We start from the raw sequence: 25,718 nt of genomic DNA on the forward strand, positions 1-25,718 counted from the left end.
GATGAAAAGGGATTCACTATTCAACCCTTTCATTATGTACCGTATTTTTCGGACTATTTTGGGGGGAAAATGGGGGTGCATCTTATAGGCCAAATGCACTTACCAGTAGACACATCCCAGGCTGATGCACGGCAGTTTCGCAGATGATCGGTGGTTCGGGGGCTCCACCGGCATTTGTGGAAATCTTGGAGCCCCCACACATCAATCCCAGGCTGGTGCGCGCACTTTTGTAGATGCTCGGTGGTGCGAGGGCTTTGTCGACATTTTGTGAAAGGCTGGAGCCCCAGTACTTCCATTGCTGTAATGAGTTGGTCTCCATGAAAATGGCCACCGAAGCTGGCGCATGCGCAGAATGAGGTCTCAGGAGATGGGATTTCTACAAGTGCCAGCAGAGCCCCCACACCACCGATCATCTGCAAAACTGCTGCGCATCAGCATGGAATGGATGTGTGGGGGTTTTCACAAAATGGCGGAGCCCCCGCACCACCGAACCTGCTGCACCAGCCTGAGATGAACCAGACAACCGAACACCTGTGAACCCGCTCCACCAGGGCTCCCTATCACACCCTACCCCCAGGTAAGCTGAATAATGCGGACTGTAAGATGGACCCTCATTTGACACATTAATTTTTTCCCCTATTTTTCTTCTGAAAATTTGGGGTGCGTCTTCTAGTCCGAAAAATATGGTAAATCACTGGAGTCCTAAGACTAGAGGCCTCAATCGTGTGAGCTTCCTACACATGCACTTATCAAGCACCACAAATGATGATATTTCATGTGTATGGGACAGTATAAATACCTAATCGAGAAAATAAGAAAACCTAAAGTAAATATGATTGCTCAGATGTCACCACACATATTCTCTGCTACCTAAAGCATCATGTACAAACAATTTGTAAACCCCCCCAAAAATGTTCTATGGCATAGCACTCAAGTTTATGCCAAGAATAGTTTGCTGATTCTCTGTATCCGGCAGACAAGTCATTACAAGGAATGAGAGATGACAAAACAATACGATCACTTCATCAGCACAAAGAAGAAAGTGCAGAAAATCTATAGGCATCACCTACTCACCAATAAGTGGACCTTCTCATTTTTTTTCTTTTCTTGAACAAAAGGGTTCCACCGCTGCAAGAGCTCACGTGCCCTCTTGTATAGGCCTGGCTGAATAGAATAGTGTACAGTCACTGTTACTTACAACGGCGACCACAATATAAGGTTACACAGAAGAACAATAATGGAAAACAAATCTCTCATTTCATTATCACCTGCGATACATACTGTGGTCTCACAACAGGCCAGATGTCATTTTGGCCAACTTAAAACCTACAAAAGATCAATGACTGCAGATTCGCAGCAGTTTTCTATGCATTGTACAGTACCATGTAAACCTATCCGCAGTGCACATACTGCGGAAAATTCCACGCGGAAACGCTGTGGTTTATTTTCTGCAGCATGTCAATTCTTTGTGCTGATTCCGCAGTGTTTTCAACCTGCTCCTCAATAGGAGTCCGCAGGTGTAAAACCGAACAAAAAACGCCCGAAATCCGTTGTAATTCTGTGGGTAATGCAGTGCGTTTTACCTGCGGATTTTTCAAAAACAGAGAGGAAAATTCCGCAACGTGGGCACATAGCCTCAATGAACAGCCCCCATGTGTGACCAAAGCCCAAAACAGTTAAAGGCAAACTCTACATTTCACAGCCTAAAGTCTCCCAGTATATAAAGCTAGCAGAACCCGCAGAGGTCTCTAGGTGGCGTACACCCACCCCCACACTGAAGACACATGTACACTCTGTCAACCCAAGCATGCATGTATATAGGTGCTCAGAAGAGAGCCATTGACCATCAAAAGGTTCGGCCAATCATCTTAAGATGCATAGGCACCGTAGGTCTTGAGAAAAATGTGTGTCACTATAGCTACTTGGCTTTTCTTATTTTATCTTCCTTAATTCAGAAGGTGGTTTTCAGCAGCGCATTGTTTGAGCAGAACGGATTAGTCTGGCAGAAAAGAGTTTTCTGTTAGCAAATGCGACCTCCAGAATATAGACTGCTACAGATAGAAAACGGAGAAAGAAACAGGATATAACTCCTACTGAGCACAAATGTGACCTGCAGAATATAGACTGCTACAGATAGAAAACGGAGAAAGAAACAGGATATAACACCAACAGAGCACAAATATGACCTACAGAATATAGACTGCTACAGACAGAAAACAGAGAAAGAAACAGGATATAACTCCTACCGAGCACAAATGTGACCTGCAGAATATAGACTGCTACAGATAGAAAACGGAGAAAGAAACAGGATATAACACCAACTGAGCACAAATATGACCTGCAGAATATAGACTGCTACAGATAGAAAACGGAGAAAGAAACAGGATATAACACCAAATGAGCACAAATGTGACCTGCAGAATATAGACTGCTACAGACAGAAAACGGAGAAAGAAACAGGATATAACACCAACTGAGCACAAATATGACCTGCAGAATATAGACTGCTACAGATAGAAAATGGAGAAACAAACAGGATATAACTCCTACCGAGCACAAATGTGACCTGCAGAATATAGACTGCTACAGACAGAAAACGGAGAAAGAAACAGGATATAACTCATATTGAGCACAAATATGACCTGCAGAATATAGACTGCTACAGATAGAAAACGGAGAAAGAAACAGGATATAACTCCTACTGAGCACAAATGTGACCTGCAGAATATAGACTGCTACAGATAGAAAACGGAGAAAGAAACAGGATATAACACCAACAGAGCACAAATATGACCTGCAGAATATAGACTGCTACAGATAGAAAATGGAGAAACAAACAGGATATAACTCCTACCGAGCACAAATGTGACCTGCAGAATATAGACTGCTACAGACAGAAAACGGAGAAAGAAACAGGATATAACTCATATTGAGCACAAATATGACCTGCAGAATATAGACTGCTACAGATAGAAAACGGAGAAAGAAACAGGATATAACTCCTACTGAGCACAAATGTGACCTGCAGAATATAGACTGCTACAGATAGAAAACGGAGAAAGAAACAGGATATAACACCAACAGAGCACAAATATGACCTACAGAATATAGACTGCTACAGACAGAAAACAGAGAAAGAAACAGGATATAACTCCTACCGAGCACAAATGTGACCTGCAGAATATAGACTGCTACAGATAGAAAACGGAGAAAGAAACAGGATATAACACCAACTGAGCACAAATATGACCTGCAGAATATAGACTGCTACAGATAGAAAACGGAGAAAGAAACAGGATATAACACCAAATGAGCACAAATGTGACCTGCAGAATATAGACTGCTACAGACAGAAAACGGAGAAAGAAACAGGATATAACACCAACTGAGCACAAATATGACCTGCAGAATATAGACTGCTACAGATAGAAAATGGAGAAACAAACAGGATATAACTCCTACCGAGCACAAATGTGACCTGCAGAATATAGACTGCTACAGACAGAAAACGGAGAAAGAAACAGGATATAACTCATATTGAGCACAAATGTGACCTGCAGAATATAGACTGCTACAGATAGAAAACGGAGAAAGAAACAGGATATAACTCATATTGAGCACAAATGTGACCTGCAGAATATAGACTGCTACAGACAGAAAACGGAGAAAGAAACAGGATATAACACCAACTGAGCACAAATATGACCTGCAGAATATAGACTGCTACAGATAGAAAATGGAGAAACAAACAGGATATAACTCCTACCGAGCACAAATGTGACCTGCAGAATATAGACTGCTACAGACAGAAAACGGAGAAAGAAACAGGATATAACACCAAATGAGCACAAATGTGACCTGCAGAATATAGACTGCTACAGATAGAAAACGGAGAAAGAAACAGGATATAACTCATATTGAGCACAAATGTGACCTGCAGAATATAGACTGCTACAGATAGAAAACGGAGAAAGAAACAGGATATAACACCAAATGAGCACAAATGTGACCTGCAGAATATAGACTGCTACAGATAGAAAACGGAGAAAGAAACAGGATATAACTCATATTGAGCACAAATGTGACCTGCAGAATATAGACTGCTACAGATAGAAAACGGAGAAAGAAACAGGATATAACTCCTACCGAGCACAAATGTGACATTTTTGTGTCACTTTAAATTACAATGTTATTACAGTCAGAAGAAAGTTTGTAAAGCTTAGTAAATATAAAGCAGCCATCTGATGGGATCATGGGAACAGATCGTCTAACCAACCTGTCAGCTAAAGCCTAAGGAGGGAGAATAACACAAGGTGCAGGACAGCACTTCCCACACACGGTGATATACGGTCACTACAGAAAGGAAGACAAACATGCTGCACCAGCCTGGTGCCAGGAAAAACACAGGGTGTCACCGCTAGGCATGGAAAGTGCGATATTGGACTAAGGTTTGTGGATCTCACACTTTAACAATCTGGGAACAATCTGCAGCTGGAGGAGTAGAATAAATACAGCATGCAGAGGTCACCGAGCTTTGGCACTTTATACAGAAGATCCAAAATGAAACGCCTTGTAAATGGGAGAAGTGAAAGGACTGGTGCTGTACGTACACGCTGCACTGGTTGTCACTTTATGTCCTCTTTGCTCCTATGAGACCACTGAAGGATGGAGTCCGGGGGCAGCGGCAGATCTGAACAGCCCGTAGCTCCACTATTAAATATCAGGCACAGTGGATTCATCAGGGATGGAGCATCCTACTATGTACACCAGTGCTGTTCTGCAAGGCGGACCCGAGTAATAAGGGCCCCCTAGCTGCTGCCTTTCAAAAGAAGAAGTCCATGTGCTGGTCTCCTCTGATGCAAAAGCCTTTTCCTGGCTGCCATAGCATAGGAATATACAGAGAAAGAAATGGATTACTTTGGTGCTTATTACAAAGTCATTACAGGCATAGGAGAAAATATTTATAAATGGAGATTGCTATAAATGTTGGCATTGAGTCTTACCAATGGTGGACCCCAGGCAACACCATGTTCTTGCTATTGAGGCCTAACCATTTTCTATTGTTGTTTTGCAGCTTGTTAGCTTTGCTGTGTATACCAAGACAGAGTCTGCAGAGTGCTGGAGACCTAATGACAGTTCTATGTTACCGCTGGTGGCCTGAGAAAGGCAAAACAGCAATAGTACGACTATGCATACATATTCCTATCAGTGATATTACTACATCTAGATTTCTGGAGACTATTTAGCACTTTACTGCTTATATCATTTTAGGTTCATAGGGATTTACCGTATTTTTTGTTTGTTCACTTGGTACCTCTCTATAAAATACTCTCTCTATTTTAGTCTCTAGTATTATTTCTTCTAGGTTTATTTTAGCTGTGGATTGTCTTCACCTGGTATATTGATACACTTCACCCTTAATACCGTAAACGTATTTGGATTATTTTATAGGGTGCTAAATGGTTACATATTGGGTGGGACACCATAATGGGTCCTATTAAAGAAAATATTTATATTACCTGGTGTATAATGAGTTTTTGTTATTAGAGATATTAGTTCTCACACCTTGGGTGGAGAGAAGATGACCCTGAACTTAGGTTATGCCATGCATTATTCGCTGCTCTTATATGTAATGGGGGGAGGGGAAGGGAGGAATGGAAATTCTGAAACTAATGACCATTGTTAATGTTGTTCTCATTGCGATTTTTGTTTTATTGCTTTGCACCTTGAATTTGGTTCAATAAAAATTTATCTGATTTAAAAAGAGATATTAGTTCTCGACCATTATCTGTGTAATTCCTTTTCTGTTTTAAATGGTCAGTCACATCTTCCTACATGGATATTGTCAAATAGTACTTGAAAAAAACAAGCATTAAAATTTTCAGCCGTTCTTGAGATATTAACATTTTTTATTTACAGCTCGTTGCCTGGGAGACCGACCACCGCTGCTCTGTAGCTTGTAAGTGCCGCAGGTTGCCGGGATTAGAATGGAACAGTGCCCTCCAGCTATCCTGGCCAGTTACAAAACTGCATTCATAAGCTCAATAGAAAAGAGCCTGGAAGCACTGTGCAAGTTCTACCGTATTGCATAGGTGGTCGGTCTCCAAGGCAGTGAGCTGTAAACAGAAGAAAAGTGTTAATATCTCAAGAACAGCTGAAAATTTTAATAAGTAGTAAGCTGCAAAATTGCTTGTATTTTCAAGCACTATCCAACAACATCTGTTTATCAAGATGTGAGTAACCCTTTAAATGCACCCAGCTAGTATATATCATTAGAGTCAGTGTCCAAGATGCCCAATGTACCACGTATTAGTCACACATCCGCACTACTGCACCATTCAAAAGCAATCCTTGCTAGTCCTATAGACTTTGAATATTGCGGCAGTGCACATGTATGACCACCAACTCATCCAAATGGCAAAGCGGGACCCTTGCTTTCGTTATCCTTTGGATTAGGATAAACTTTCAGGCTACAACCTATGTAGCCATTCTCAAAAATCACATACATGCCGCTATACTGTCTATATACACTATGGAGGATGGAAACATATGTTTCAAATATGGAAACCATGGGAAGATTATATACTGTGGGGTCATATTCGAAGGTCGCTATGTGTCCCCCAGGATGTGCACAGAAGCATATTGAGGCCGCAGGAGTGCATTGCAGTTACAGGCACAGCTGTGATTGCAAAGCAGAATAAAAGTGAGTGTTAGGCTGTGTGCACACGATCAGGATTTTTTGCGGTTTTTCGCTATATAAACGGAATAAAACTAAAAAAAAACGCATACATTAAGCATCCTATTATTAGAATGCAATCCGGAATTTTTGTGCAAAAATTGGCTTTTTTTTCCGCGGCGGAATCGCATTCCGGAAAAAAAACGCAGAATGTTCATTCTTTGTGCGGAATTGCGGGGATTCCGCACACATAGGAATGCATTTATCCGCTTACTTTCCACATTGGGCTATGCCCACCATGTGGGAAGTAAGCGGATCATGTGCGGTTGGTACCCAGGGTGGAGGAGAGGAGACTCAAGTTTGCAAGGTGCAGAGCAGACGGCTCTGCAAAAGCTCAGCCTGTGTGAGAGAACACAGAACCAAGCAGAACGAACTCCTGGCACCCCGCAGCATAATACGGTGGTGCAGTCATCCTCGGCAAGCGCACTTACGGACTGTCTTGTTTCATGACTGCGATCCGGAGGAGACAGTTTGTTTTATTTATAAGTTTTAGACATTAAAACTACGTTTACTTTGAAATTTCCTGGGTCACTGCCTCATCACTGTACAGTGAGGATACCATTGCACTACATTACACACACATATACATTTTTTTAATAATATATATATTTTACTTCTACATAGTAATTTTGTTATTGCTGAAACTGAAACCAAGACAGAGTATCATCCCTGGAAAAGGAATCTGCCCGATACTGAAATAGCTGAAGGGAAAATTCTCATTTTACAGTGAAATTAACAAAATGATATGAGAGATAAAAATAAAAAAATTAGAGACAACGGTAAACGGTTAATGGTAATGTCTCATGTATCACTAATCAAGGGTAATCTATAGAAGAAAAATTATGTTTGTGTAATATTTTTTATGTTATAGCTATTTTTTTCCATTATTAAAAACTTTTTTTTGCAGCTGGCCATATAGCAGGCACGCACGCCCTTTCAGTATTATTTTGTCACGCACCAGGTGTCTTTTGCGTTTCTGTTTAAAGGGAAATTGAAATATAATAGGATGTGCACATACAATAAACATTGTTCTATTTTTCTGTGCCACACACATCGTAATTAAGGTGTCCTTTTGAAAAGTGGCAAGAAAAGTCCCAAATTGTACTAGAAATATTGTGGTTGCATAATTTGAGACTTTTGTATGCCAAAAATGGCAGACAGCCCTTGATAGACTTTATAGATAATATTCTTTTTATAGACATTAGTCATCAAGAAAACAGAGTACAGGCCCTCCTCCAGAGACAAGAAAAGACAGGAAGGGTGCATACAGGGTGCATTTACACTGGCCAATAATCGGGAATGATTTATGGGTTCACCTGGCGAATGAGCAAAATTCTCATTTGTCATGTGAAATTTTAAAACTTGGTTTCATGCCATTGTTGACAGGACACGTACTGTCGTTAGAATTGTGATCAGCCTGCCTAAACAGGCTAGTAAACAACCGTCAATCAGCTGACAAGCTGTAAATACACCCTTAGTTTAGCAGTACAATACATCTGTTAATAAAACGCCAAACCCACTTTTGAACCCTAATCCAGTCTACACCGAAATGTTTTGAGAAAACACAAAGAACATGAGTAGTCACATAAAAACACTGAAATTCATATATAAAAACAAACCATACGTTCAAATAATTTTTAGAATAAGCAGTCCTGAGACTATGAACAACAACATCTTTTGCATCCTGCATTTTCACCAGTTGTCCACTATTTTTCTGAAATAGAAATTGACTGAGTTGGTGGGACAAGACTAGAGGTGGATTGCTGCTCTTCATTCCTTAGTTAGCATACAGACAAACAGCAGAGGTACGGAAGAACTTATAAAGCAGGCTTGAGCTGTGTAGATGTGAATCCAGCTCTGGCTTGAGGACAAAGACTTGTCAGAAAGCTCAGTACGTTCTCTGTCTCTCTCTGCCTGTTTTCTTACTCTGATCTTTACTCCTCCTCCCTCAATAGCGTAACACAGGCCTTGTAATTGTACTTGACAACTTAAGAAGACAGGATGGAGGGGAAGAAGTGGCTGATAAATGGAGAAAGAAGCCGAATTCTCTGATAAGATTTACTATAAAGTTTGTTCGCTTGTACTATTGATCAATGCAAAGCTTCTTAAAAGTACAGTTCCCTTTGCCACCTAATTTTCCATACATTCATTTTAAGTAGCTTGAACCTTTATATGACCTACAAGACATTTACATAACGAAATGAAGTTATTGTGGTGAAAGTAAAAAATGTGGGGGTACCCAACTTCACCATTAGGGTAAGTTCACACAGGGCGTTTTTGCTACGTTTTTTTCTGCAGCAAAACGTGATCATCTTGGCAGGAAAGCTGCGCCAAAAACGCAGGTTTAGGTGCATTTTTGTTGCCGCGTTTTATTTTCTCTTTGTGCATGCCAATAAAGTGGAGTGCACAACACAGAGGAAAAAAAAACAACATCCTGTAGATAGAATGAATAGATAGATAGAATGAATGGATAAAATAGATAGATTGATAGAACGAATAGATTGACACAACAGATAGATTGATACAACAGATAGATTGATAGAATAGATACATTACCTGTGGTATCCTCTTCCCTGGCATTTTCCCACGGTGCAGAGGTTACCTCCGGTCAGGCTGTGAGGGAGCACAGGCTCGGTGATGTCACCGCTAGTTACTGAGCCTGCACCCGCTCCGTCTCATTCATTCCCCAGTAGCTTACAGCCAGGAGCGGTCGCATTAGCAGCGCTCCCAGTTGCAAGCTTTATCTCCCCCCAGATACTGCGTGGGACACTCGTTATATCGGACTACGACAGATCAGGAAGTATACTTTTGCTTTTTTATTTTATTTTTATTACAGAAGATCGATGGCTTTGCTTGGAATGGCAGAACAATAAAAATATTGTCAGAACTGTGTGGTGTTTCATTTCATTAAAATACTTTTTTCTGCATGTGTGTGTGTGTTTACCCCTTTAACTGCTATAGGATTAGTAATGGATAGGTGTCTTATTGACACCTCTCCATTACTAAGCCGGCTTAATGTCATCTTACAATAGTAAGGTGACATTAACCCCTCATTACCCCACTTGCTACCACTACAGGGCAAGTGGGAAGAGCCAGGCAAAGCGCCAGAATTGGCCCATCTAATAGATGCGCCATTTCTAGGCAGCTGCGGGTCGCTATTTTTAGGCTAGCGGGGCGCCTATATCTGGAGCGCCCCCAAGGGCTAGGGGAACTCGGTACCGGGCCCTTCGGTTCTCAAGGAGGATGTCACGGTGGCTGACCCGGTCCGTGGCCCTAGGGGCGTAAGTTGATAAAAGGGGGAAAGATATTTAAAGGGATAATGTTCGTGACACCACCTGTGGTATTCGGTCAGGGTGACCGAAGCTGCTTAGGGGTCCGCTTGGGTGATGTTATGGCAGCTAGATGGTATACCTTCCCACAGGTGAAGTATGTCCCCTGGGCTTCCCAGTGTGTAGATAGTGGATGGTGTGAGGCGCAGTGAAGAACGAGGACACAAGGTTGCAGTCTTTTACCTTTACTGAAGGCTTCAGCGTCCTCAGTCCGGAGCACCGGATCACAGGGTAGGCAGAGTCCGGCCGGTCTGAAGGCAAATCCAGAGTCCCCTTATCCAGGTGAAAATCAGTAGCCTTCCTCTAGCGCCTGGGCGTTGTAGCACCTCCCTGCTGAGCTTGTCGGTGAGGTTCTCACAACTATTGTAGATGTTAAATCTCTCTCTCTGTCCCCCTGATGGTAAGGATAGGACAAACCCGAATGACTGATGGCCTGAGGCTTTTTACAGGGACACTATCACGCCCCGGCCCCCACTGTTGCCACTGTGCCTCCTGGGTAAAAGATTGGGCAACTAATATGGAATTAGCTGTCCTTTCCGGTCTCTGGAGCCAGGCTTGGAGACGATGACTCCCTCGGTGTTCCAGCTACCGGCTTCTGCGCCTCAGAAAGGAGGCAGCCTTTTACAGGGCAGAACTCCTTCTGGTTTCCTCTCCTTCTGCTATGACTTCGTTTCTCACTCTCAGCAATGCAATTCCTTTCAATGTCTCTTCCTTTGGATGCTGCCACATAGGTAAGCAGGCGCAGCTCCGTCGCCTTCTGTTTAGGCCTCTGACAGGATCCCACCCCTCTCAGGGACCCTCCTGTCTGCAGCCGCTAGATGTTCCTCCTTTCCCCACTGGCTGCCTGAGAGGTTCTGCCTGGCTCAAGCCCAGTCAGCTTCTGCCTAACTTCCTATCCAGACCACCAGTTTTATCTAATTGTGAAGAGTGCCCTACTAAATAGGAGCATAGCTCCCCCTGGTGGACTGGAGTGTGAAGTGTGTTGTGTGGTATGTGATACCTGGTAAAGTGATCTCCTTTATTGCCTTCAGGCGTAACATCACTCCCCCTGGTGGAAGAACAACATTACTGCAACGACCAGGACCCTGGGGCGCTGCATATCCATAACCCCTTACCAGCCTGAGAATACCAGCCCCCAGTTGTGAGATTTAGCAAGGCTGGTTGTCAAAAATAGGGTGGACCCCACGCCGTTTTTTTTAAAAATTATTTATTTAAATAATTTTTTAAAAAGCGTGAGAACCCCTCTATTCTTGATCACTAGCCTTGCTGAGGCTGACAGCTGGGGGATGCAGCCCCCAGCTGTGAGTTTTGTCTGGCTGGTTATCAAAATTAGGGGGAAACCCACTCCGTTTTTTTTTTTTTTTTAAATATTGCTCAGGAGCGGCAAATGAATACTCCCATCCGCTGTTCCTGCTGTCACTGTAATTAGCGGCGGTAGGTGTCAGATGATGGGAGCAGTAGTCTCATCAGCTGACACCAGTGACCGGAGGTAAAGTTTATAGCTCTGATGTCTTCTGCTTGCGTGGGAACTGCGCTTCTTTGACCGGCGGAGATGACAGCGTGTCAATCACTGTATTGTCGGGCCCCCCATTCAAGTGAATGGGGTCTGGGTCCGCTCGGCTGGATGACAGGCTGCATGGACTCATCATGCAGCCTGCCATCTAGATGTAGCAGAGCCGAGTGTGAGGTCACATCCTGCTGTCCTTGACTTTTCTGCAGCAATTACGCTGAAAGAAAAGTCAACCTGCATATTTGCAGCGTTTTTTCACCACCCATTCAAATCAATAGGTGAAAAACGCTGAAAAAAGTGACATGCTCTATGTCCAAAAAACACAGCAAAGCACAAAATACTGACCACACAAAAAATTTCTGAAATCTCATAGGCTCATGGGCAGCACGGTGGCGCAGTGGTTAGCACTACAGCCTTGCAGCGCTGGGGTCCTGGGTTCTAGTCCCACCCAGGACAACATCTGCAAAGATGATTCTCTCCGTGTTTGCGTGGGTTTCCTCCGGGCACTCCGGTTTCCTCCCACATTCCAAAGACATACTGATAGGAATTCTAGATTGTGAGCCCAATCGGGGACAGTGATGATAATGTGTGCAAAACTGTAAAGCGCTGCGGAATATGTTAGCGCTATATAAAAATAAAGATTATTATTATTATTATTATAGGCTTGCTGGTATTGTAAAAAGCAGCTGAAAATTAGCATTAAAAAAAACGCAGCAAAAACGCCCTGTGTGAACTTACTGCATACTATGAATAAATATTTCATTGGTTCTAAAGGGTTTTTTTTTTTTTTTTAGAAGTAATGTTGCCATATGAAAGCTTTTCATCAAATAAAAAGGAGACGCCACAGTGTGCTCAGTATGGAGCCTTATATGGCCCTGTACTAAATATAGGGCTTTTCTGTTTTAGTCCTGGAAAAGCCCTGTAAAAGATTTTTTCCAGTCTCTGCATAATTCCATTCAATGTCAAATAATTTTGATGACTTTAGTATTATTTTCAAATCCTGACACAGTAAAAATAAAGAAAACGTGCCCAATGTTTATAGCTCATCAAGAAGAGGGGACGGGAAGAAAAACATTAGACTCGAACAAAGACGACCCAGGAAAACATACTCTGAAGGGAGGTAAGAACATTTCTAAAACAATCCACAGCGAGGAGATTGGAACAAAACAAAATCCTCTAAACTGACAAACAAGATGGAAGAACTAGAAGCAGAAATATCTACAGGTAACTTTGACATAGTGGGAATAACCGAGACATGGTTAGATGAAAGCTATGACTGGGCAGTCAACTTACAGGGTTACAGTCTGTTTAGAAAGGATCGTAAAAATCGGAGAGGAGGAGGGGTTTGTCTCTATGTAAAGTCTTGTCTAAAGTCCACTTTAAGGGAGGATATTAGCGAAGGGAATGAGGATGTCGAGTCCATATGGGTTGAAATTCATGGAGGGAAAAATGGTAACAAAATTCTCATTGGGGTCTGTTACAAACCCCCAAATATAACAGAAAGCATGGAAAGTCTACTTCTAAAGCAGATAGATGAAGCTGCAACCCATAATGAGGTCCTGGTTATGGGGGACTTTAACTACCCGGATATTAACTGGGAAACAGAAACCTGTGAAACCCATAAAGGCAACAGGTTTCTGCTAATAACCAAGAAAAATTATCTTTCACAATTGGTGCAGAATCCAACCAGAGGAGCAGCACTTTTAGACCTAATACTATCTAATAGACCTGACAGAATAACAAATCTGCAGGTGGTCGGGCATTTAGGAAATAGCGACCACAATATTGTGCAGTTTCACCTGTCTTTCACTAGGGGGACTTGTCAGGGAGTCACAAAAACATTGAACTTTAGGAAGGCAAAGTTTGAACAGCTTAGAGATGCCCTTAATCTGGTAGACTGGGACAATATCCTCAGAAATAAGAATACAGATAATAAATGGGAAATGTTTAAGAACATCCTAAATAGGCAGTGTAAGCGGTTTATACCTTGTGGGAATAAAAGGACTAGAAATAGGAAAAACCCAATGTGGCTAAACAAAGAAGTAAGACAGGCAATTAACAGTAAAAAGAAAGCATTTGCACTACTAAAGCAGGATGGCACCATTGAAGCTCTAAAAAACTATAGGGAGAAAAATACTTTATCTAAAAAACTAATTAAAGCTGCCAAAAAGGAAACAGAGAAGCACATTGCTAAGGAGAGTAAAACTAATCCCAAACTGTTCTTCAACTATATCAATAGTAAAAGAATAAAAACTGAAAATGTAGGCCCCTTAAAAAATAGTGAGGAAAGAATGGTTGTAGATGACGAGGAAAAAGCTAACATATTAAACACCTTCTTCTCCACGGTATTCACGGTGGAAAATGAAATGCTAGGTGAAATCCCAAGAAACAATGAAAACCCTATATTAAGGGTCACCAATCTAACCCAAGAAGAGGTGCGAAACCGGCTAAATAAGATTAAAATAGATAAATCTCCGGGTCCGGATGGCATACACCCACGAGTACTAAGAGAACTAAGTAATGTAATAGATAAACCATTATTTCTTATTTTTAGTGACTCTATAGCGACAGGGTCTGTTCCGCAGGACTGGCGCATAGCAAATGTGGTGCCAATATTCAAAAAGGGCTCTAAAAGTGAACCTGGAAATTATAGGCCAGTAAGTCTAACCTCTATTGTTGGTAAAATATTTGAAGGGTTTCTGAGGGATGTTATTCTGGATTATCTCAATGAGAATAACTGTTTAACTCCATATCAGCATGGGTTTATGAGAAATCGCTCCTGTCAAACCAATCTAATCAGTTTTTATGAAGAGGTAAGCTATAGGCTGGACCACGGTGAGTCATTGGACGTGGTATATCTCGATTTTTCCAAAGCGTTTGATACCGTGCCGCACAAGAGGTTGGTACACAAAATGAGAATGCTTGGTCTGGGGGAACATGTGTGTAAATGGGTTAGTAACTGGCTTAGTGATAGAAAGCAGAGGGTGGTTATAAATGGTATAGTCTCTAACTGGGTCGCTGTGACCAGTGGGGTACCGCAGGGGTCAGTATTGGGACCTGTTCTCTTCAACATATTCATTAATGATCTGGTAAAAGGTTTACACAGTAAAATATCGATATTTGCAGATGATACAAAACTATGTAAAGCAGTTAATACAAGAGAAGATAGTATTCTGCTACAGATGGATCTGGATAAGTTGGAAACTTGGGCTGAAAGGTGGCAGATGAGGTTTAACAATGATAAATGTAAGGTTATACACATGGGAAGAGGGAATCAATATCACCATTACACACTGAACGGGAAACCACTGGGTAAATCTGACAGGGAGAAGGACTTGGGGATCCTAGTTAATGATAAACTTACCTGGAGCAGCCAGTGCCAGGCAGCAGCTGCCAAGGCAAACAGGATCATGGGGTGCATTAAAAGAGGTCTGGATACACATGATGAGAGCATTATACTGCCTCTGTACAAATCCCTAGTTAGACCGCACATGGAGTACTGTGTCCAGTTTTGGGCACCGGTGCTCAGGAAGGATATAATGGAACTAGAGAGAGTACAAAGGAGGGCAACAAAATTAATAAAGGGGATGGGAGAACTACAATACCCAGATAGATTAGCGAAATTAGGATTATTTAGTCTAGAAAAAAGACGACTGAGGGGCGATCTAATAACCATGTATAAGTATATAAGGGGACAATACAAATATCTCGCTGAGGATCTGTTTATACCAAGGAAGGTGACGGGCACAAGGGGGCATTCTTTGCGTCTGGAGGAGAGAAGGTTTTTCCACCAACATAGAAGAGGATTCTTTACTGTTAGGGCAGTGAGAATCTGGAATTGCTTGCCTGAGGAGGTGGTGATGGCGAACTCAGTCGAGGGGTTCAAGAGAGGCCTGGATGTCTTCCTGGAGCAGAACAATATTGTATCATACAATTATTAGGTTCTGTAGAAGGACGTAGATCTGGGTATTTATTATGATGGAATATAGGCTGAACTGGATGGACAAATGTCTTTTTTCGGCCTTACTAACTATGTTACTATGTTACTATGTTACTATGTAAACATGAAAACCACCCGAGTCTCTTGTACCAAGCATAGCCCCTACAAAGTGATAACACATCATAAAGTAAAACCACAGAGCGGCAGCGGAAAATTACTGGCAGTGGTCACAGACTTGTGGTTTGGGGTTTGTTTTGTTTGTATATTATTTAAGGAAAATGGTGCTTGAAAATAAAGACAGAACAATATTATGGTATAAACAATTAGATAAGAAGTGACGAAGAAGAATCACTACATTGCAGAAGAAACCTTGTAACATCAACAGTTCATTCAATATATCCAATGTAGTTAACAGCTGAGCTGCGGCAGGATAAACATTTCTCATAGTTTCCATTTTTCAGCCTTTTAGAGCAGCCTATATTGTTTAGAGAGGAAACAGAATGGCTGCCAAAAAGGCCGGCAGTGTTCTACAATGTAAATTGGTATTAAGGGGGTTGTCCGATACTAAACCTGTGCAATTAGTGTCGTTGTTGCAGTAGTTTGACCAAAACAAACAAAACCATGGACAGATTTACATGTATCGGCATGCAGCGGTATAACGGTGTGGGCTCACTGCCCCATGCAATTATAGAAGATGTGAAGGGGACACTGGGTGCACTATTATTAGGTATTTTGTATGTTTGAAGACTAATTTTAGTGCTCTCGGACAATCCAGGAGGTTATAAACCTGAATATTTAAATAAAAAAAAGTGAAGTTTTGTCTTTAGAGAATCTGTGTGCAGAATTATTATGCAAAAAAATGAAAAACGTCCATTTTCCCATCTCAATTGTTTTATTTTTATCTGATAAAGGGAACCTGTCACCCCGATAATCGCGGGTGAGGTAAGCCCACCGGCATCAGGGGCTTATCTACAGCATTCTGTAATGCTTTAGATAAGCCCCCGATGTTACCTGAAAGAGGAGAAAAAGACGTTAGATTATACTCACCCAGGGGCGGTCCCGCTGCTGGTCTGGTCGGATGGGTGTCTCCGGTCCGCTGCGGCGCCTCCCATCTTCATTCCAAGACGTCCTGTTGAGGGCAGAACAAAGTACTGCAGTGCTGGGAAAGGTCAGAGAGGCCCGGCGCCTGCGCACTGCAGTACTTTGCTCTGCCCTCAACAGGGCAGACAAAGTACGCCTGTGCCGGAGCCGTGCCTGAAGATCAGAAGAGGACGTCTTGGAATGAAGATGGGAGGAGCCGCAGCGGACCAGAGACGCCCATCTGACCAGACCGCAGCGGGACCGCCCCTGGGTGATTATAATCTAACGTCTTTTTCTCCTTTTTCAGGTAACATCGGGGGCTTATCTACAGCATTACAGAATGCTGTAGATAAGCCCCTGATGCCGGTGGGCTTACCTCACCCGCGATTTTCGTGGTGACAGGTTCCCTTTAAAGTGAGAATAATGACCAATAAAATACATTTGACATTTCAAAAAATATGTATCAGTGCCCAATATAGCCACCCTCCTTTTCAACAACAGTCATAAATATTTCATCCATTGAGTCTGTCAGATTCTTAATCTGTTGCCGATCAACTTTTAGGGCAGCGCCAACCACAGCCTCCCAGACACTGGTCAGAGGGAGTTGTTATCAGTGGCGTAACATGGATAGCACGGGCCCCAAAGCAAAATCTCTAATAGGGCCCCCAATTATTGGAAGTCTTTAATAGCACTGGTCTTTTTATATAGGCCAAAGGGATTTTTGGGATCCACTAGGCCCCAGGGGCGATTGCAACCGTCACACCAACTGTAGTCCTGCTGCCACTATGGGTTATTACATGTGCTGTATTCCTTTAAGAATGCTGGCACCAATCAAGACCTGGTTAGGCTGATAACCTTACATCATGTGGGCATTTTCTTTACTGTGGCCACATTACTGAGGTTTTGATGTGCGCGCCATCGGAATATAGCGATCACGTGACTCCAATCATGTGGTCTCTTGTGTGGCGTGTGATAGCGGGGGCATGTGCTGGAATGGCATGCAGGCCAGGTAAGATTGGATTTTAAGGGCTAAAAAGGTTGCCGTTTCCTTGACCACTCAATTTCTTTTTGTCATTGGATGGTAGCGGATACACCCCTTGTATACCTTGTCATTAGGAATTTGGTGCATTTTTTGTAGCAATCTACTATTGGGTCTCCATATTGCATTTTTCCATATTTACGATCTACTTTATTTAGATTGGACCCTGGTAACTATGATAATGGGGATGCCAATATTTGATTAGTGGAGCATAACGATTCTTTTCTACAAGTTATGGGAGTATTATTGCATATTGCGATTATTTGCCATCTTTTTATTGTATAACATGTTTTGTATGTAGATTAATGGTAGGGTTGATATGCCCTGTATTGATTTTTTTTTAATTAATGTATTTAACATGAGCGGGTTTGGCCTCTGCACTGACTGGTGCATGTTTATTAGCCACACTATATAAGCCAGCCCTATATGTCTGTATGTATACTTGATAAAGACCTATAACAGGTCGAAACTTTTTTAAGCGATGGAGGAATAAACTATCTTTGGGAATTGATCAACCTGGATTGGACGCTGTGTGTTTTCTTGCATGCTAGTGGTCAGAGAGGTGACAATTTTTCTTCACAATAAAGCTCCCATTTAAGAAAGACCCAGAAGTTCTCAATAGGGTTTAGTTCAAGTGAGGAAGGGACCATGTCATTATGCTTTCATCTTTAACCCCTTCAAGACCTTGCCCGTTTCCATTTTTGCGTTCTCGTTTTTCGCTCCCCTCCATCCCAGCGCCATAACTTTTTTATTTTTCCATCAATTTGGCCATGTGAGGGCTTTTTTTTGCAGGACAAGTTGCACTTTTGAACGACATCATTGGTTTTAGCATGTCATGTACTAGAAAACAGAAAAAAAAATTCCAAGTGCGGTGACATTGCAAAAAAAGTGCAATCCCACACTTGTTTTTTGTTTGGCCTTTTTGCTAGGTTCACTAAATGCTAAAACTAACCTGCCATTTTGATTCTCCAGGTCAGTATGAGTTCATAGACACCTAACATGTCTTGGTTACTTTTTATCTAAGTGGTAAAAAAAAAATTCCAAACTTTGCTTAAAAAAATCCCCAAAACAAATTGCACAATTTTCCAATACCCGTAGCGTCTCCATTTTTCATGATCTGGGGTCGGGTGAGGGCTTATTTTTAGCGTGCTGAGCTGACGTTTTTAATTATACCATTTTGGTGCAGATACGTTCTTTTGATCGCCCGTTATTGCATTTTAATGCAATGTCACGACGACCAAAAAAACGTAATTCTGGCGTTTCTAATTTTTTTCTCGCTACGCTGTTTAGCGATCAGGTTAATGCTTTTTTTTTTTATGGATAGATCGGGCAATTCTGAACATGGCCATAACAAATATATGTAGGTTTGATTTTGATTTTATTGTTTTATTTTGAATGGGGCGAAAGGGGGGCGATTTAAACTTTTATATATTTTTTTCATAATTTTTTTTTTCTTTTTTTTACTTTTGCCATGCTTCAAAAGCCTCCATGGGAGGCTAGAAGCTGGCACAACTCGATCGGTTCAGCTACATAGGAGCGATGCATAGATCGCTCCTGTGTAGCTGAATTACAGGCTTGCTATGAGCGCCGACCACAGGGTGGCGCTCACACAAGCCGGCAACAACCATAGAGGTCTCAAGGAGACCTCTGGTTGTTATGCCGACGCATCGCTGACCCCCGACCATGTGATGGGGGTCAGCGATGAACTCATCTCCGGCCCAATGGCTGGAAGCGGTAGTTAAATGCCGCTGTCAGTGTTTGACAGAGGCATTAAACTAGTTAATAGCGGCGGGTGACTCGCAATTCCACCCGTCGCTTTTGTGGGCACATGTCAGCTGTTCAAAACAGCTGACATGTTGCGGATTTCATGCGGGCTCACTGCCGCAGCCTGCAACAAAGTGGGGGTACCAACCTCTGCAGTACTAGTACGGCGGAGGTCGGTAAGGGGTTAAGGCCTTTAATGGCTAGCCAAACAGTGCAGACGTTGATGCATGCAATGGAATGTTGTCCTGCGTAAAAATCATAGTTTTCTTGAAAGATGCACTTTTTCCTGCACCACTGCTTAAATAATAATGATAATCTTTATTTTTATATAGCGCTAACATATTCCGCAGCGCTTTACCTTTTTTCACACATAAAGAGGTTTCTTAGAACCGAGAGTGACTGATTTTGAGTCCATCAACCCAAAATGGACCAACTTGCTCTTCTTTATAGGCGTTAATCAGGACTAGTTTTTTTTTCTTTACTGTGGGCCTAAGAACAAACAGGCTTTTAGTTACTAACTACCTGCCTGTTCTGCCTGCCGCTGATCTCTGCCGGCTAAGCGCAGTCACAGACCGTTCCTGCCAGCGATTCTGAGGCTTCCGCTGACATCACGTCGGCAGAGCAGCTGCTTCTTTTCTGCTCTGCTCATGGGCCATGAATGCTGTTGTCGTGCTGAGTGACAGCCAGCTCACCGCTGCCTGAGGGAAGCCTGCTGTCAATCAGCATGACGCTGGCAGTCCCGCCGAGTCGACAAAGCAGCCTGGAAGAGAAGGAACTGCTCTGTTACAGTGAAATAGCAGAATCACCGGCACAAGCAGTAAGTGACCACTTTGACCCAGCATCAGGTAGAGCAGAAACGTATTTAGCACCTACAGTACACACCAAAAGTTTGGACACACCTTCTCATTTAAAGATTTTTCTGTATTTTCATCACTATGAAATTTGTACATTCACACTGAAGGCATCAAAACTATGAATTAGCACATGTGGAATTATATACTTAACAAAAAAGTGTGAAACAACTGAAATTATGTCTTATATTCTAGGTTCTTCAAAGTAGCCACCTTTTGCTTTGATGACTGCTTTGCACACTTTTGGCATTCTCTTGATGAGCTTCAAGAGGTAGTCACCGGGAATGGTTTTCACTTCACAGGTGTGCCCTGTCAGGTTTAATAAGTGGGATTTCTTGCCTTATAAATGATGTTGGGACTATCAGTTGTGTTGAGCAGAAGTCTGGTGGATACACAGCTGATAGTCCTACTGAATAGACTGTTAGAATTTGTATTAAACAATGACTGCGGAATAATTCTTGGCTTGCTAGAATACTAATTTAGCAGCCGACTGACCCATCACATGACTTTATATACATCTCTAGCTAAAGGAAACGCTCAAGGCAAAGCCCTCCTATTTCTATCAAAATGTTGAGAAAACAAAAAGCAAAATACAGATAAAACTGTTTTAAACACGGTTTCTAACTAGGGATGGGCGAACCTGAACGATAAAGTTCGGGGACCGTACCGAACACCTTGTGTCCATGCACGGACTTCTCCCTGAAGTTAGTGTTACTGTTGGGGTTCAGCACTTGAACATCTGGCGTTTCCCACGCGGTCACCACCAGCTCTGATCAGCAGTAAGTTAGTTACTGCCGGACACAGCACTGCGGTTACCACGCTGTCATACAGATGACAGAGTGTGAGCCAGCAGCTGTGACCGGTGGTAAAAATTTTATAGTTGGTCACAGGCTTCGGATGATGAGAGTACTGCTACTGATAGCAGCGAGAGCAGATGCAAGATGATGATTGTATTCATCATCATTCGGCGCCTCTGAAATAAATAACAAAATAGTAATAAATTAAAAAACCTGTTTGGGTCCCCTCCATTTTTGATAACCAGTGCAGATAAAGCTGACAGCTGCGGGCTGCAGGCCCCAGCTGTCAGCTTTATATTGGCTGGTTATCAAAAATAGAGGGGTCCCAAACAGGACGAGGCGGGCAAAGCGCAAGAATTGACGCGTCTAATAGATGCGCCTTCTCTGGGTTGGCTGCAGACTGTTATTTTTAGGCTGGGGAAGTCCAATATCGATGGCCCCTTCCCAGTCTGAAAATACTAGCCCCCAGTTGTCAAAAATGAAGGGACTCCATCCCGTTTGTTTTTTTTTTAATTATTTAAATCATTTAAAAAACGGCAGGGGGCATCCCTCTATTTTTGATAACCAGCAAATATAAAGCTGACAGCTGGGGGCTTCAGCCCGCAGCTGTCAGCTTTACCTGAGCTGGTTATCAAAAGTAGAGGGGTCCCAAGACACTTTTTGTATTTTATTTATTGCACAAGATGATGAATATTCTCATGATTGTACATCTGCTCTCGCTTCCATCAGCGAGAGCAGGCGAACCATGATAAGAGTAGTACTCTCATCAGTAAAAAACGGAGATCGATGGTACCCATCTGTATGACTGCGTGGAAATCATAGCGCTCTAACCGGTTGTTACATTTTTACCACCGTCCACAGGTGCTGCCTCGCACACTGTCATCTGTATGAAAGCGTGGGAACTGGAGCACTCTGACCAGTGGTAATGAACTTACTGCCTATCAGAGCCGTTGTTTCTTGCGCGGTCATATACATGACAGCGTGGAAAACGCCGGCTGTTCAGGTCCCCTCATTTGAATGGGGTCTGGGTTCAAATTTGGGTACAGTTCTGGTTACTTAGGTTACAGAGTCTGCCCATCACTACTTGTAACTAATTTATAGGGAATCTGTCAGCAGATTTGACCTATCTAAACTATTAATATGGGCGCATGGTTATAGACTGCTGAACATATCAAATTGCTTGCTGTAGAGAAATCATCTTATCGCTTTATGTAAATGAGCTCTTACAGGCTATTGAGAGAACGCTGCCTGGAAGATAACTCTGCCTCCAGAGCTTGTTTTACATGAAGGAGGAGTGACCAGTGTGATGTGTAATGGCTGCTCTCTGCTCTCCCTGCAGAGCTATGTATGGTCATCACTCACATATCTGCAGACTCCTCTCAGCTCCAGATTCCATCTCAAATGCAGACAGGGTTGCAATATTGTTGCAAGACTGCAGAACTCAGAGTCGCAAAAAGTGTGTTTGCAAGAAGATAATTTCTCCTGTTCTGTGTTGGTTACTTGTCTCACACTGGTAACTCCCCATTCATGTAAAATAAGCTCTGGAGGCAGAGTTATCTTCCAGGCATTATTCGCCCCAGAGTCTGGAAGAGATCATTAACACATGAAAAACGTGGGTTTCTCTGGAATAAGACATCGGATTGGAGAAATCAAGGCAACATTTTATTCAGTTTCCTATAACCTACATGCCCATATATAGACGACTTAGGAGGGTTAATCTACTGACAGATTCCCTTTAACATGGACATGGGTGAAACCGACAGCCCCCCGCTTTGGGCAGTATGAATCAAAATCCAGCTCCATTACGGCAGCGGTGTATTTTTACTCTGAAATGCTGCGGCATTACAGAGTAAACGCTGTGCCTGCACAGTATCTGTTATCAGTATGATAGCAGTAGCTGCTATCGGTATCTATAGCTGTGATCCAATAGCTGCTACTGCGCATGCGCCGGCAGCGCCATCATGGAGGGGGAATTTGTTTTCTTCTCCAGTAAGATGGCGTCACCGGCGCATGTGCAGTAGCAGCTATTGGATCACAGCTATAGATACCGATAGCAGCTACTGTACAGACACGGCAGGCGCCATTTTCAAATTGATTTTTTTTCTACAAGCTGAATAACATGAAGAAAATGTATACTAGGCACATAAAATATGCAATTATGCTGCAGAGCAGGTGCTATCATTAGCACAAAACTGAAAATAAAGATCGGTATAATGGCGCTGACCTGACACTGTCTGTAGGTTACCGTGCACAATCCTGCTGACAGGTTCCCTTTAAAGGTCAGTATAAGGATTGTTGCTAGTTGTTAGATACATGTTCAATCCTAAGATTATCATTTAACCATACCCACCTTCGAGGTTTTGTGAGCCTGTCCTTGACGTCCATTCCCTGTCAGGTTCTCTTCCTCTTGGGAGACCACTGGACATATTTCAAAGTCTGAATGCCCCAAATCCTGAAGGTACTGGTAGAGTGGTGAATTCTGAAGGCGTAAAGCGGTACAGAAGGTCATTATCATGTAGATAGTCCATTTGTAACAGTGATGGTATGGCAGCATATAATTAATAGCATTTTCATGTGTCATGGTCTTGGAACAATAGGGTTATTCTAGTTAAAACCACGCCCAAAATTGAGGAAAAACCCCAATAAGCTTTCGCAGAGCTACAACTATACTGCTTTCAACTCTTTTGTGGCCTCGAATGGACTTTCTATGACGTCATGCCGACAGCAGTACAGTCAATAAGATCAACGGCTCTGCCCAAGCAGACTGCTTGAACCGCTGAGATCACTGACTGATCACAGTGTTTCGACCTGAAGTCAGCCCTGCAGACAATAACATACACCTGGAGAGTGGCAGAGACAGGGGCCTTTCTATTTTTGATACAAATGCTTCTCAGAAAATTTGAATATCATCAAAAAGTTTATTTATTTCAGTTCTTCAACACAAAAAGTGAAAGTCATATATTATATAGAGTCATTACAAACAGACTGATTTCAAGCGTTTATTTCTGTTAATGTTGATGATTATGGCTTACAGCCAATGAAAACCCAAAAGTCATTATCTCAGTAAATTAGAATACTTTATAACACCAGCTTGAAAAATGATTTTAAAATCCGAAATATTGGCCTAGTGAAACGTATGTTCAGTAAATGCACTCAGTATTTGGCCGGGGCTCCTTTTGCATCAATTACTACATCAATGTGGCGTGGCATGGAGGCGATCAGCCAAGCTGTTTGCTTATTAGGGTATGTTCACACGTTCCTGATTTCCATCCTTTTTTTTTCAGGACTGAAACCGCAGCTCTTGGCAGAAAACGCAGGTCCTTTTTTTGGTCCTTTTTTGTGTTTTGGTGCGTTTTTTGATGCGTTTTTTGATCCTTTTTTTTATGCAGTTTTCTATGCAGAGTGTGTGTTTTCTAGGAAGTTTTTTAGGGTTAAAATGGCTGAAAATACCCTAACCCTACCCCTAACCCTACCCCTATTCTAACCTTAGTGGAAAAAAAAAAAAAAAATTCTTAATTTTTTTATTGTCCCTACCTATGGGGGTGACAAAGGGGGGGGTGTCATTTACTATTTTTTTATTTTGATCACTGAGATAGGTTATATCTCAGTGATCAAAATGCACTTTGGAACGAATCTGCCGGCCGGCAGATTCGGCGGGCGCACTGCGCATTCGCCCGCCATTTTGCAAGATGGCGGCGCCCAGGGAGAAGACGGCCGGACGGACACCAGGAGGCCGGGTAAGTATAAGGGGGGGAGATTAGGGCACGGGGGGGCATCGGAGCACGGGGGGGGGGGGGCATCGGAGCATGGGGGGGTGGGATCGGGGCAGCCACACTCCGCCCACGCACTTCCGCCCGCTTCCCCGCACTTCCTGCTGCAGCGGTTCGGCACCACAAACCGCAATAAAACCCGCAGATATATATTTGATCTGCGGGTTTTACTGCGGGTTTGACCTCACAATGGAGGTCTATGGGTGCAGAACCGCTGTGGCTCCGAAAAAAGAAGTGACATGCTCCTTTTTTCCCGCAGCTATTCAGCGCGGCTTTTTTTTTTAAATTCAGGATCATGTGCACAGCGGTTCCTGTTTTCCATAGGGTACATTGTACTGTACCCTGCATGGAAAACAGCTGCGGAACCGCAGCGGCAAAAACGCTGCGGTTCCGCAGTAAAAAACGCACTGTGTGAACATGGCCTTATCCTGTAGCCCATCTCAGTCTTAGGCCGGGGTCACACTTGTGAGAAACTCGCACAAGTCTTGCATCTCAACACCCGGCACTGCCACCGGCACTCGGGCCGGAGCGCTCAGCTGCATAGAAATACATGCAGCAGCACACTCTGATCCCGAGTGCCAGCGGCAGTGCCGGGTATTGAGATGTGAGACTCGTGAGAATTTCTCGCAAGTGTGACCCCGGCCTTATGCAGATCTACAATTTTGACCTTGGTGTCCTTAGACAGCTCTTTGGTCTTGGCCATGGTGGAGAGGTTGGAGTGTGACTGAGTGTGTGGACAGGTGTCATTAAAACAGGTAAAGAGCTCAAACAAACAGGTGCAATTAATAAAGAGTGCAGAGTAGGAGGGCTTGTTCAAGAAAAACTAACAGCTCTGTGAGAGCAGAATTCTTGCTGGTTGGTAGGTGATCAAATACTTATTTCATGCAATAAAATGCAATTTA

The 25,718-nt window shown here is 42.8% G+C and overlaps 1 protein-coding gene across 6 annotated transcripts in view; it reads right to left on the minus strand.

The window, feature by feature from the left end:
- VEZT (vezatin, adherens junctions transmembrane protein) overlaps positions 1–25,718 on the minus strand; it is a 95,543-nt gene that overhangs the window by 56,883 nt on the left and 12,942 nt on the right. For 2 of the 6 annotated variants that reach the window (XM_069764715.1, XM_069764714.1), the window contains exons 2-3: positions 23,397–23,525; positions 1,075–1,164 (exon numbers count right to left, since the gene is read on the minus strand). In XM_069764715.1, the coding sequence (XP_069620816.1) occupies positions 1,075–1,164; positions 23,397–23,525 (219 nt within the window). The remainder of the gene's footprint in view (positions 1–1,074; positions 1,165–23,396; positions 23,526–25,718) is intronic. The other 4 variants (XM_069764720.1, XM_069764717.1, XM_069764719.1 and 1 more) reach the window with 2 other exon arrangements.

This window comes from Ranitomeya imitator, chromosome 4 (genome assembly GCF_032444005.1).
Source record: "Ranitomeya imitator isolate aRanImi1 chromosome 4, aRanImi1.pri, whole genome shotgun sequence".
NCBI classification, from domain to species: Eukaryota; Metazoa; Chordata; class Amphibia; order Anura; family Dendrobatidae; genus Ranitomeya; species Ranitomeya imitator.